At 38.2% G+C, this 12,359-nt stretch overlaps 1 protein-coding gene and 1 long non-coding RNA gene across 9 annotated transcripts in view; one reads left to right on the forward strand and one right to left on the reverse strand.

The window, feature by feature from the left end:
• The window catches only part of MAN1A2 (mannosidase alpha class 1A member 2), a 212,516-nt gene that overhangs the window by 82,961 nt on the left and 117,196 nt on the right, over positions 1–12,359 (reverse strand). For all 8 annotated transcript variants that reach the window (XR_012004142.1, XR_012004141.1, XM_072769611.1 and 5 more), the window contains one exon: positions 11,937–12,030. Coding sequence is in view for 6 of the 8 variants with exons in the window: in XM_072769611.1 (XP_072625712.1) it covers positions 11,937–12,030 (94 nt within the window). In the remaining 2 variants the exon portion in view is untranslated. The remainder of the gene's footprint in view (positions 1–11,936; positions 12,031–12,359) is intronic.
• Positions 1–12,359, forward strand: part of LOC140601089 (uncharacterized) — an 87,603-nt gene that overhangs the window by 17,912 nt on the left and 57,332 nt on the right. The gene's annotated exons all lie outside the window — the stretch shown is intronic.

Raw genomic sequence — 12,359 nt, forward strand, 5'->3', positions numbered from 1 at the left:
AGAGTTAGGAGTCTCTCATGTTTTGTCACCTTCTCTAATTTTTCCCACTCAGTTTCTCTCCTTTCCCTTACAGTCTCTTTCACTATTTCTTATATTTCCCATATGAGTGAAACCATATGATGATTGTCCTTCTCCAACTGACTTACTTCACTCAGCGTAATACCCTCCAGCAGTTCCATCCTATGACCCAGCAATTGCACTACTGGCTATTTACCCCAAGGATACAGATGCAATGAAATGCTGGGATACCTGCACCCCAATTTCATAGCAGCAATGTCCACAATAGCCAAACTGTAGAAGGAGCCTCGATGTCTTTCCTCAGATGAATGGATAAAGAAGCTGTGGTCTATACATACAATGGAATATTACTCAGCCACTAGAAAGGACGAATACGCACCATTTGCTTTGACATGGATGGAAAAAGTTTTATTTTTAATAGATGCTGTCAGTGCTCTACTGTTCATCATTTCAAAGGCTAGCAATTCTCAAAGAATGACTTTTTTTTCAGTATTCTAAGATTTTGATGTGGAAGATGACATCCTCTTTTTATTTAAAAGTATCTGTGCACAGTGAAGGGAACCATCAACAAAAATGAAAAGGCTACTGAATGGGAGAAAATGAAATGAAACCTACTGAATGGGAGAAAATATTTGCAAGTGATATACCTGATGAGGGGTTGATATCCAAAACACATAAAAAAACTGATATAACTCAGTAACAAAAAACCCATAAATAACCCTATTAAAAAATGTACAGAGGACTGGAATAGACATTTATCCAGGAAAGACATAAAGATGGTCAACAGGCACATGAAAAGATGTTCAATATCACTAATTAGCAAGGAAATGCAAACCAAAACCATAATGAGATACCATCTTATACCTGTCAGAATGCCTATTATCAAAAAGACAACAAACAAGTGCTGGCAAGGATGTGGAGAAAACAGAAGCCTTGTGCACTGTTGGTAGGAATGTAAATTGGTGCGCAACACTATAGAAAACAGTATGGAGATTCCTCAAAAAATTAAAAACAGAACTACCATATGATCCAGCAATCCCTCTTCTAGGTATTTACCCAAAGAAAACAAACCACTAATTCAAAAAGATGTATGTATCCCTATGGTTCACTGTAGCGTTATTTACAGTTACCAAAATATGGAAGCAACCTAAGTGTCTATCAACAGATGAAAGGAGAAGATGTGGTACATATATAGACAATGGACTATCAACCATAAAAAAGAACAAAATTTTGTCATTTGTGACAACATAGATGGACCCAAAGGGTATTATGCTAAGTGAAATAAGTCAGAAAGAGAAAGATAAACACTGTGTAATTTCACTAATATGTTGAATCTAAAAATCAAACAAAACAAAACACAACGTGATTCATAGATACAGAGAACAAACTAGTGGTGGCCAGAAGGGAGGGAGTTGGGGAAATGGGAGAAATAGGTGAAGGGAATTAAGACGTACAAACTGCCAGTTATAAAATAAACAAGTCATGGGGATATGCACAGCATAGTGAATAGTCAATAGTATTGTAATAACTTTGTATAATGACAGATGGTAACTAGACCTATCAAGGTGATCATTTTGTAATGTATAATGTATAAAAATATAGAATCACTGTTATATACCTGTAACAAATATAATATTTTATGTGGAAAAAAAAACAGTGAAAACAACCCCCAAATCATCAATTGACGAATGGATAGTGATATATCCATAAAATTGAACATTATTCAGGCATAAAAAAAATCCAAGTATTGACGCATACTATATGAAAGAGGCCAATCACAAAAGACATCATATGTGATTATATTAAAAGTTCAGAACAAGCAAATCTGTAAGACAAAAAGTAGATTAGTGGTTGTTTAAGGCTGTAGAGGGTGGAGGTACGGGCAAATACATGGGTAAGAGCCAAATGGTACAGGATTTCTTTGGGGGTTAATGAAAATGTTCTAAAATTGATGCTGGTGATGGTTACAAAACACTGAATTAAAAACCACTCAATTGTATACTTGGGGTGTGTTATATGATATATGGGTCGTATCTCAATAAAACTGCTTTAAAAATATTTTTAATCTTACTTCAAAAGTGATAGATGTCCACTATCAAATGAAGATTAATAAAGGTAAACAAAAAGAAGATAAATACAAACATTAAGGAAAAAAACACAAACAACCTATATTTATCTATGTCAAGTATTCTATGACATATTTTCTAATGGCTGCATAGATTACATCTGAAGTACTATAATTAAACCAAATTTCTTTCACAGGATGTTTATTTTTTTTTTAGTAATAAATTTATTTTCTACTGGTGTTCAATTTGCCAACATACAGAATAACACCCAGTGCTCATCCCATCAAGTGCCCCCCTCAGTGCCCGTCACCCATTCACCCCCACCCCCCATCCTCCTCCCCTTCCACCACCCCTAGTTCGTTTCCCAGAGATAGGAGTCTTTATGTTCTGTCTCCCTTTCTGATATTTCCTAACCATTTCTTCTCCCTTCCCTTCTATTCCCTTTCACTATTATTTATATTCCCCAAATGAATGAGAACATATAATGTTTGTCCTTCTCCGATTGACTCATTTTACTCAGCATAATACCCTCCAGTTCCATCCACGTTGAAGCAAATGGTGGGTATTTGTCATTTCTAATGGCTGAGTAATATTCCATTGTATACATAAACCACATCTTCTTTATCCATTCACCTTTCGAGGGACACCGAGGCTCCTTCCACAGTTTGGCTATTGTGGACATTGCTGCTATGAACATCGGGGTGCAGGTGTCCCGGCGTTTCACTGCATCTGTATCTTTGGGGTAAATCCCCAGCAGTGCAATTGCTGGTTCGTAGGGCAGGTCTATTTTTAACTCTTCTGACGAACCTCCACACAGTTTTCCAGAGTGGCTGCACCATTTCACATTCCCACCAACAGTGTAAGAGGGTTCCCTTTTCTCCGCATCCTCTCCAACATTTGTTGTTTCCTGCCTTGTTAATTTTCCCCATTCTCACTGGTGTGAGGTGGTATCTCATTGTGGTTTGGATTTGTATTTCCCTGATGGCAAGTGATGCAGAGCATTTTCTCATGTGCGTGTTGGCCATGTCTAGGTCTTCCTCTGTGAGATTTCTGTTCATGTCTTTTGCCCATTTCATGATTGGATTCTTTGTTCCCATGGTGTTGAGCTTAATAAGTTCTTTATAGATCTTGGAAACTAGCCCTTTATCTGATAGGTCATTGGCAAATATCTTCTCCCATTCTGTAGGTTGTCTTTTAGTTTTGTTGACTGTATCCTTTGCTGTGCAAAAGCTTCTTATCTTGATGAAGTCCCAATAGTTCATTTTTGCTTTTGTTTCTTTTGCCTTCGTGGATGTATCTTGCAAGAAGTTACTGTGGCTGAGTTCAAAAGGGTGTTGCCTGTGTTCTCCTCGAGGATTTTGATGGAATCTTGTCTCACATTTAGATCTTTCATCCATTTTGAGTTTATCTTTGTGTATGGTGAAAGAGAGTGGTCTGGTTTCATTCTTCTGCATGTGGATGTCCAATTTTCCGAGCACCATTTATGAAGAGACTGTCTTTCTTCCAGTGGATAGTCTTTCCTCCTTTATCGATTATTAGCTGACCATAAAGTTGAGGATCCACTTCTGGATTCTCTATTCTGTTCCATTGATCTATGTGTCTGTTTTTGTGCCAGTACCACACTGTCTTGATGACCACAGCTTTGTAGTACAACCTGAAATCTGGCATTGTGATGCCCCCAGCTATGGTTTTCTTTTTTAAAATTCCCCTGGCTATTTGGGGTCTTTTCTGATTCCACACAAATCTTAGAATAATTTGTTCTAACTCTCTGAAGAAAGTCCATGGTATTTTGATAGGGATTGCATTAAACGTGTAAATTGCCCTGGGTAACATTGAGATTTTCACAATATTAATTCTGCCAATCCATGAGCATGGAATATTTTTCCATCTCTTTGTGTCTTCCTCAATTTCTTTCAGAAGTGTTCTATAGTTTTTAGGGTATAGATCCTTTACCTCTTTGGTTAGGTTTATTCCTAAGTACCTTATGCTTTTCGGTGCAATTGTAAATGGGATTGACTCTTTAATTTCTCTTTCTTCAGTCTCATTGTTAGTGTGTAGAAATGCCACTGACTTCTGGGCATTGATTTTGTATCCTGCCACACTGCCAAATTGCTGTATGAGTTCTAGCAATCTTGGGATGGGGTCTTTTGGGTTTTCTAGATACAGTATCATGTCATCGGCGAAGAGGGAGAGTTTGACTTCTTCTTTGCCAATTTGAATGCCTTTAATGTCTTTTTTGTTGTCTGATTCCTGAAGCTAGGACTTCCAGTACTATGTTGAATAGCAGTGGTAAGAGTGGACATCCCTGTCTGGTTCCTGATCTTAGGGGAAAGGCTCCCAGTGCTTCCCCATTGAGAATGATATTTGCTGTGGGCTTTTCGTAGATGGCTTTTAAGATGTCGAGGAATGTTCCCTCTATCCCTACACTCTGAAGAGTTTTGATCAGAAATGGATGCTGTATTTTGTCAAATGCTTTCTCTGCATCTAATGAGAGGATCAAATGGTTCTTGGTTTTTCTCTTGCTGATATGGTGAATTACACTGATTGCTTTACGAGTGTTGAACCAGCCTTGTGTCCTGGGAATAAATCCCACTTGGTCATGGTGAATAATTTTCTTAATGTACTGTTGGATCCTATTGGCCAGTATCTTGTTGAGAATTTTTGCATCCATATTCATCAGGGATATTGGTCTGTAATTCTCCTTTTTGGTGGGGTCTTTGTCTGGTTTTGGAATTAAGGTGATGCTGGCCTCATAGAACAAATTTGGAAGTACTCCATCTCTTTCTATCTTTCCAAACAGCTTTAGTAGAATAGGTATGGTTTCTTCTTTAAATGTTTGATAGAATTCCCCTGGGAAGCCATCTGGCCCTGGACTTTTGTGTCTTGGGAGGTTTTTGATGACTGCTTCAATTTCTTCCCTGGTTGCTGGCCTGTTCAGGTTTTCTATTTCTTCCTGTTCCAGTTTTGGTAATTTGTGGCTTTCCAGAAATGCATCCATTTCTTCTAGATTGCCTAATTTATTGGCATATAGCTGCTCATAATATGTTTTTAAAATCGTTGTACTTCCTTGGTGTTGGTAGTGATCTCTCCTTTCTCATTCAAGATTTTATTAATTTGAGTCTTCTATTTTTAAAAAGGCTGACTAATGGTTTATCTATCTTATAATTCTTTCAAAGAACCAACTCCTGGTTTTGTTGTTCTGTTCCACAGTTCTTCTGGTCTCGATTTCATGGAGTTCTGCTCAAATCTTTATTAACTCTCTTCTTCTGCTGGGTGTAGGATCTATTTGCTGTTTTTTCTCTAGCTCCTAAGGTGTAAGGTTAGCTTTTGTATTTGAGTTCTTTCCAGTTTTTGAATGGATGCTTGTATTGCGATGTATTTCCCCCTCAGGACTGCCTTTGCTGCATCCCAAAGATTTTGAACAGTTGTATCTTCATTCTCATTAGTTTCCATGAATCTTTTTCATTCTTCCTTAATTTCCTGGTTGACCTTTTCATCATTTAGCAGGATGGTTCTTAACCTCCATGTGTTTGAAGTCCTTCCAAACTTCTTGTTGTGATTTAGTTCTAATTTCAAGGCATTATGGTCTGAGAATACGCAGGGGACAATCCCAATCTTTTGGTATCGGTTCAGACCTGATTTGTGACCCAGTATGTGGTCTATTCTGGAGAAAGTTCCATGTGCACTGGAGAAGAATGTATATTCAGTTGAGTTTGGATGTGAAGTTCTGTAGATATCTTTGAAACCCATCTGGTCCAGTGTATCATTTAAAGCTCTTGTTTCTTTGGAGATGTTGTGTTTAGAAGACCTATTGAGTGTAGAAAGCGCTAGATTGAAGTCACCAAGTATAAGTGTATTATTATCTAAGTATATCTTAACTTTGGTTATTAATTGATTGATATATTTGGCAGCTCCCACATTCGGGGCATATATATTGAGGATTGTTAAGTCTTCTTGTTGGATAGATCCTTTAAGTATGATATAGTGTCCCTCTTCATCTCTCACTACAGTCTTCGGGGTAAATTTTAGTTTATCTGATATAAGGATGGCTACCCCTGCTTTCTTTTGAGGACCATTTGAACGGTAAATGGTTCTCCAACCTTTTATTTTCAGGCTGTAGGTGTCCTTCTGTCTAAAATGAGTCTCTTGTAGACAGCAAAGAGATGGGTCCTGCTTTTTTATCCAGTCTGACACCCTGCGCCTTTTGATGGGGTCATTAAGCCCGTTCACGTTCAGAGTTACTATTGACAGATATGAGTTTAGTGTCATCATGATATCTATTCAGTCCTTGTTTTTGTGGATTGTTCCACTGGACTTCTTCTTAAAGGGGAATTTTAAGAGTCCCCCTTAAAATTTCTTGCAGAGCTGGTTTGGAGGTCACATATTCTTTCAGTTCCTGCCTGTCTTGGAAGCTCTTTATCTCTCCTTCCATTTTGAATGAGCCTTGCTGGATAAAGTATTCTTGGCTACATGTTCTTCTCATTTAGGACCCTGAATATATCCTGCCAGCCCTTTCTGGCCTGCCAGGTCTCTGTGGAGAGGTCTGCTGTTACCCTAATACTCCTCCCCATAAAAGTCAGGGATTTCTTGTCTCTTGCTGCTTTAAGGATCTTCTCTTTATCTTTGGAATTTGCAAGCTTAACTATTAAATGTCAAGGTGTTGAACGGTTTTTATTGATTTTAGGGGGGATCTCTCTATTTCCTGGATCTGAATGCCTGTTTCCCTTTCCAGATTAAGAAAGTTTTCAGCTATGATTTGTTCAAATATGTATTCTGGATCTCTGTCCCTTTCAGCGCCCTCAGGAACCCCAATTAAACATAGGTTTTTCTTCCTCAGGCTGTCATTTATTTCCCTTAATCTATCCTCATGGTCTTTTAATTGTTTGTCTCTTTTTTCCTCAGTTTCCGTCTTTGCCATCAACTTGTCTTCTATGTCACTCACTTGTTCTTCCACCTCGTTAACCCTCGTTGTTAGGACTTCTAGTTTGGATTGCATCTCATTCAATTGACTTTTAATTTCTGCCTGATTAGATCTAAATTCTGCAGTCATGAAGTCTCTTGAGTCCTTTATGCTTTTTTTTCTAGAGCCACCAGTAGCTTTATAATAGTGCTTCTGAATTGGCTTCCTGACATTGACTTGTAATCCAAATTTTGTAACTCTGTGGGAGAGAGGACTGTTTCTGATTCTTTCTTTTGAGGTGAGTTTTTTCTTGTAGTCATTTTGCTCAGTGCAGAGTGGCCAAAAACAAGTTGTATTGGGAAAAGGAGAGAAAGAGAGGAGAGAAAGAAGAAAGGAGAGAAAGAAAAAAGAAAAAAGGAAGAAGAAAGAAAAAAAAAGAAGAAAAAGAAAAAGAAAGAAAGGGGAAAAAAAGGTTGGGGGAAGGAAACAGAAATCAAAACGCAAAAACAAAAACAAAAACAAACAAAAAAAAAAAAACATGGGGGAGTATCTTCTGATTCTGTATACTTAAAGTCCTTTGACTTCCCCTAGAACTTGTCCGTCTAGCTGGTCTTCTGGGGGAGGGGCCTGTTGTGCTGATTTTTAGCACTTGGGGGAGTGAAAGATATCAGTGAAAGATATTTAAGCTGTTTATCCTGTGAGGCCACTGTGAGGCTCAGTGGGGGTTGTTTCCCCCGTGAGGCCCCAGGAGGAACAACCACAGGGGGAGCAGCCAGCTCTGGAGCCCTGGATTCAGCTCCTGCAGTAACTAAGGAGCTCTCAGTGTGCAGGGGCCTTGATGCTCAGGGGGTGGGGCCGCTGATCTGCTCAGGAGCGTCCTTGATGTCCTGGGCCCTCCTGGCCTCTGCCACCCCGGGGGGAGGTCGGATCCTGGGCTGTGTCCCCAGTGCCCTGTGCTCCCAGCCTGCGCTGTTGGATTTGCGCTCCCGGCCGTGCATCCCCCTCCGCGGCGCCGCCGCCCGTGCCCCTCCGAGCTGCTCCCGGGTCCAGCCGTGCCCGCTGCAGCGCTTTAGGGAGCTCGGAGCACTCTCCCCGGGGCGCAGGTGTCTGTTAGTGTCCCAGGGAGCCTGAGGGCATCCCCGCCCTCCTGGGGTCCTGCTCTAACTCCCTGCAAGTGCCTTTCCGCCCGGGAAGATTGGTGCAGCTCCTACTTCCCCAGGACGGTGCTTTCCTGTCCTGGGGACACTCACTTAGCCCGGCTCCTTCCGGGGCCGCTCCCCCTTGGATGCCTTTTGTTTCTTTCTTTTTTCCCCCGTCTTCCTACCTTGATAGAAGCGTGAACTCTTCTCACTGTAGCATTCCAGCTGTTCTCTCTTTAAATCTCAGGCCGAATTCGTAGATTTTCAGGATGATTTGAAGGTTATCTAGGTAATTTGGTGGGGACAGGTGGCTTGGGGACCTTATTCTTCCGCCATCTTGCCCCTCCTCCCACAGGATGTTTAAAACTATACTGTCCAATGCAGTAGGCACTAGGCATAAGTAACTATTAAAAGCAAATAAAATTTAACATGCAGCTCTAAAAAAACAAAACAAAACAAAACAAAAAAACATGCAGCTCTACAACCACACTAACATTTCCAATGTTCAACCCTATATGTGGTTAGTGATGCCTGTACAGAAAGCACAGATATAGAACATTTTCCTCATCACAAAAAGTTCTATTGGACAAGACTGCTTTAGTATGTCCAAATTATTATAAGTAACTCCCAAGGTATTGTAAATAAACTTTATATATATATACATATATGTATATATGTATATGTATATATGTGTGTGTGTGTGTGTGTGTATATATACACACACACACACACACACATATATATATATATATATATATATATATATATATATATATATATATATATATATATATATATATAGCTGGCAAATTTGTTTAGAATAAATACCTAGAAATGAGTCCCAGGTTCAAATGGCACACAAATTTTCACACTTTTTGAAGCCCTGAGTACAGGACTGTGTCTATTTCCTTTATTAATTTAATAGATAAAGAATAGTGTCTTCTGTTTAGAAGATGCACCCAGGATCATTATGTTGTATATCTAAAAGTAATACAGTTGACCCTTGAACATCATGGGTTTGAGCTGCACGGTCCATTTACATGCAGATTTTTTTCAATATGGTGTAATACTGTAAAAATTTATTTTCCATTCCTTATGATTTTTTAAATATTTTCTCTACTTTTTTGGATAAGAATGTAACAAAAAAATATGTGTTAATCAGCTGTTTATGTTATTAGTAAGGCTCTCAGTCATCAGTGGGCTCTTAGTAGTTAAGTTTTTGGGTTTAAAGTTACACATGGATTGTCTACGGTGTGGGTGGGTCAGCACCCCTAACCCCCACATTGTTCAAGGTCAACTGTATAATATTGTACGTCAACTATACTTCAATAAAATAAATCAAAATAAAGCTGCACTGATTTGAGAAGGGTGGTGGTGAAGTGGGACAAGAGAGGGACAAAGATCTCTGGTGACCAGTCTATGGAGATGCTACAAATAGGGTACCAAAGACAGTAGCGTTTGCAAATTCTACTATAGTAGCACCAGTCCATACAGAAAGAGGGTGGTACCACATCACATTGTCTCCATGTACTATTTCTCTCCAGTAATACCACTTTCAGGGTTAAAAATGAACATCTGCTTATTTCCATTCTTTTTTTTTTATGAACCAAATTTCCTCAGTGTATTTTTCTACTGAGATGATCATCTTTTTTCTTACAATCTTCTAAGAGTTCTTGATACAGAAAAGATATGAAAACTCTGTGTTCCAAATACATTCAAATACATTTCCTTAGCCAGTTATTTGCCTTTATTATGAAATGTAAGAGATTAATGTTTATATATAGTAAAAACTGGTATCTTTTTCTTTATAAAGGCTTTCCTGATTATTAAAAAAAAAACCACTGCATAGTATTTTCATATTGTTATTTTTTACAGTTAAATTTAAGTTTCACCTTAGAGAATATACACTAGTGTATGACATAAAGAAGGAACAGAACATAATTTTTTCCTGCTAGAATATTCCCAAATCTTAACAAAATTCTAGGAGGTGAAATATACAATAAAATTCACCCAAATTACTAAGCAGACATCCAAACCAGTCACCCTTATCTGGAATAAGAAAGTATATTTTTGGGCAGCCTGGGTGGCTCAGCGGTTTAGCGCTGCCTTTGGCCCAGGGCATGATCCTGGAGACCTGGGATCGAGTCCCACATCGGGCTCCCTGCATGGAGCCTACTTCTCCCTCTGCCTGTGTCTCTGCCTCTCTCTCTCTCTCTCTCTCTCTGTTTCTCATGAATAAATAAATAAAACCCTTAAAAAAAAAAAAAAAAAAAAAAGAAAGCATATTTTTATATTTTAGAAATGCTGCCCTCAGGCTTTGTTTTTTTTCTAAAAAGTATCATTTTCACTCAGTCTAGGCACAGCATTTGTATTTTTCTCAAAATAAAGATAAAAATAAACTACATGTAAAGAATTCCAGGAGATGAAAAGAAAGTACATAAGAGGAGCCAAAGATTGAGCTCTATTCCCAGATCCAAGAAAGCCATAAGTGTACTGACTAAACTGCTTTCCTTTCACAAAATAAAGGACAATTTCCTTGAGAAGAGCCTCCCAAATTCCATGACAAACATTTTCCTACTCTTAGTAGCAAACACCAGCATAATTTCTCAATGACAGATTAAACATGATTTTCCATCAATAAAATTAACTGATTTTACCTCTTTTTTACTATTTTATTCTGATTTTATTAGTCTCAAAAATAACCCAAACATGTTATGCTAGGGACAAAGTTACACCTTCTATTATTTGTTCCAGTTCTATTTTTTACAAGAGAATACTATTCATAAACCCATACTTTATTTCAATTTTGTAAGTTCCACATTTCCAAATATTATTAATTTTTAAAAAATCTATCCCTTCAAAGATCAATTCTAAAGCTAGTAAGAAGATCACCCTCTCTCCAAACAAAATACTATCTCCTCATTGAGGAAGCTACTTCTGCCTGTCTCACATCACAGTTGGTACGTGCCTCTACTATAACATCTTATAGTTATAGTAGTTTAACATCTATAGTAGTTTATATAGTTTATAGTAGTTTAACATCTAAACATAAAACTATGTTTACATGTGTTCGCTTACACTACTAGCCTGGGAGCTCCTTGAATTCAGACCAAGTTCTACATGGTCTTTCCCGATCTCTAGTTTCATCCAATAACTTGGCACAGAACCTGATAAATAAAAGACCCTGATATCTTCTGTTAAAATGACTGGACAGGGATGCCTGGGTGACTCAGCGGTTGAGCACCCGCCCCCGGCTCAGGGCGTGATCAGCAGTCTCAGGATTGAGTCCCACATCAGGCTCCCAGCCTGGAGCCTGCTTCTCCCTCTGCCTACGTCCCTGCCTTTCTCTCTCTGTGTCTTTCATGAATAAAAAAATAAAATCTAAAAAAAAAAAAAAAAAAAGACTAGACAAAGCTTGTTCAAAAGTAACTGCCTTCCTTTCTAATCACTTAAGATACTCGTTTGTTCTTCATATTCCTTTAACCAATATCTATCCCAAGAAATGCTCTGATCTACATGGAGATATGGTTTATAAATAGCAGCAACCCTTTCCAAAGGCCACACTATATTTTAACAAATTATTTACACATATATTAAATAAAATACTGCTTGTGATAGAGTTTATTAGTGTTTGCATTTACAAGTAGAAACAATGAAGCTACAGAAAGATCAGAAATTTGTCAAAGGTAACAGCACTAAGCAGATCACAAAGTTCAACACTAAGGGATTCCAACCCTACACGTAGTGTACTTTTTACCATATCAAGCAAGTTTTCAGACAAATAACCTTTAACACTGCATCGACTGTACTTACACTGACCCCAGCGACCTGTTCTTGGGTTCAAATAATTTGGATAAAGACCATTTGGACGATCCATCTTCTGAAGCAGTTTCCGAATGTGCATTACCTTAACACAAATAAAGAGTGCAATTAATAAAATAAATGTCATCAAGGCTTTTATTAATCTAGGTTTTGTGGGTTTTCCTCACTCAGAGCCTATACCATCTCCGCTGCCATTTTTGTATGTGTGGTGGTCAGCAAAGCCTTCTACTTTATAACTGATTATATATGATCATTATTTAAAGATCAAGCAACAATTAAAAACATAAAGAGCACAGAGAAAAACTTATTTAAATGCCAACATTTTACTATCCAGAAATAGTCATCAAAAACATCACAGATAAACATCATTCCAGACATATTCAATATGTATATATCTAAATATAAGAACAGAAA

Source organism: Canis lupus, chromosome 12, assembly GCF_048164855.1.
Source record: "Canis lupus baileyi chromosome 12, mCanLup2.hap1, whole genome shotgun sequence".
NCBI classification, from domain to species: Eukaryota; Metazoa; Chordata; class Mammalia; order Carnivora; family Canidae; genus Canis; species Canis lupus.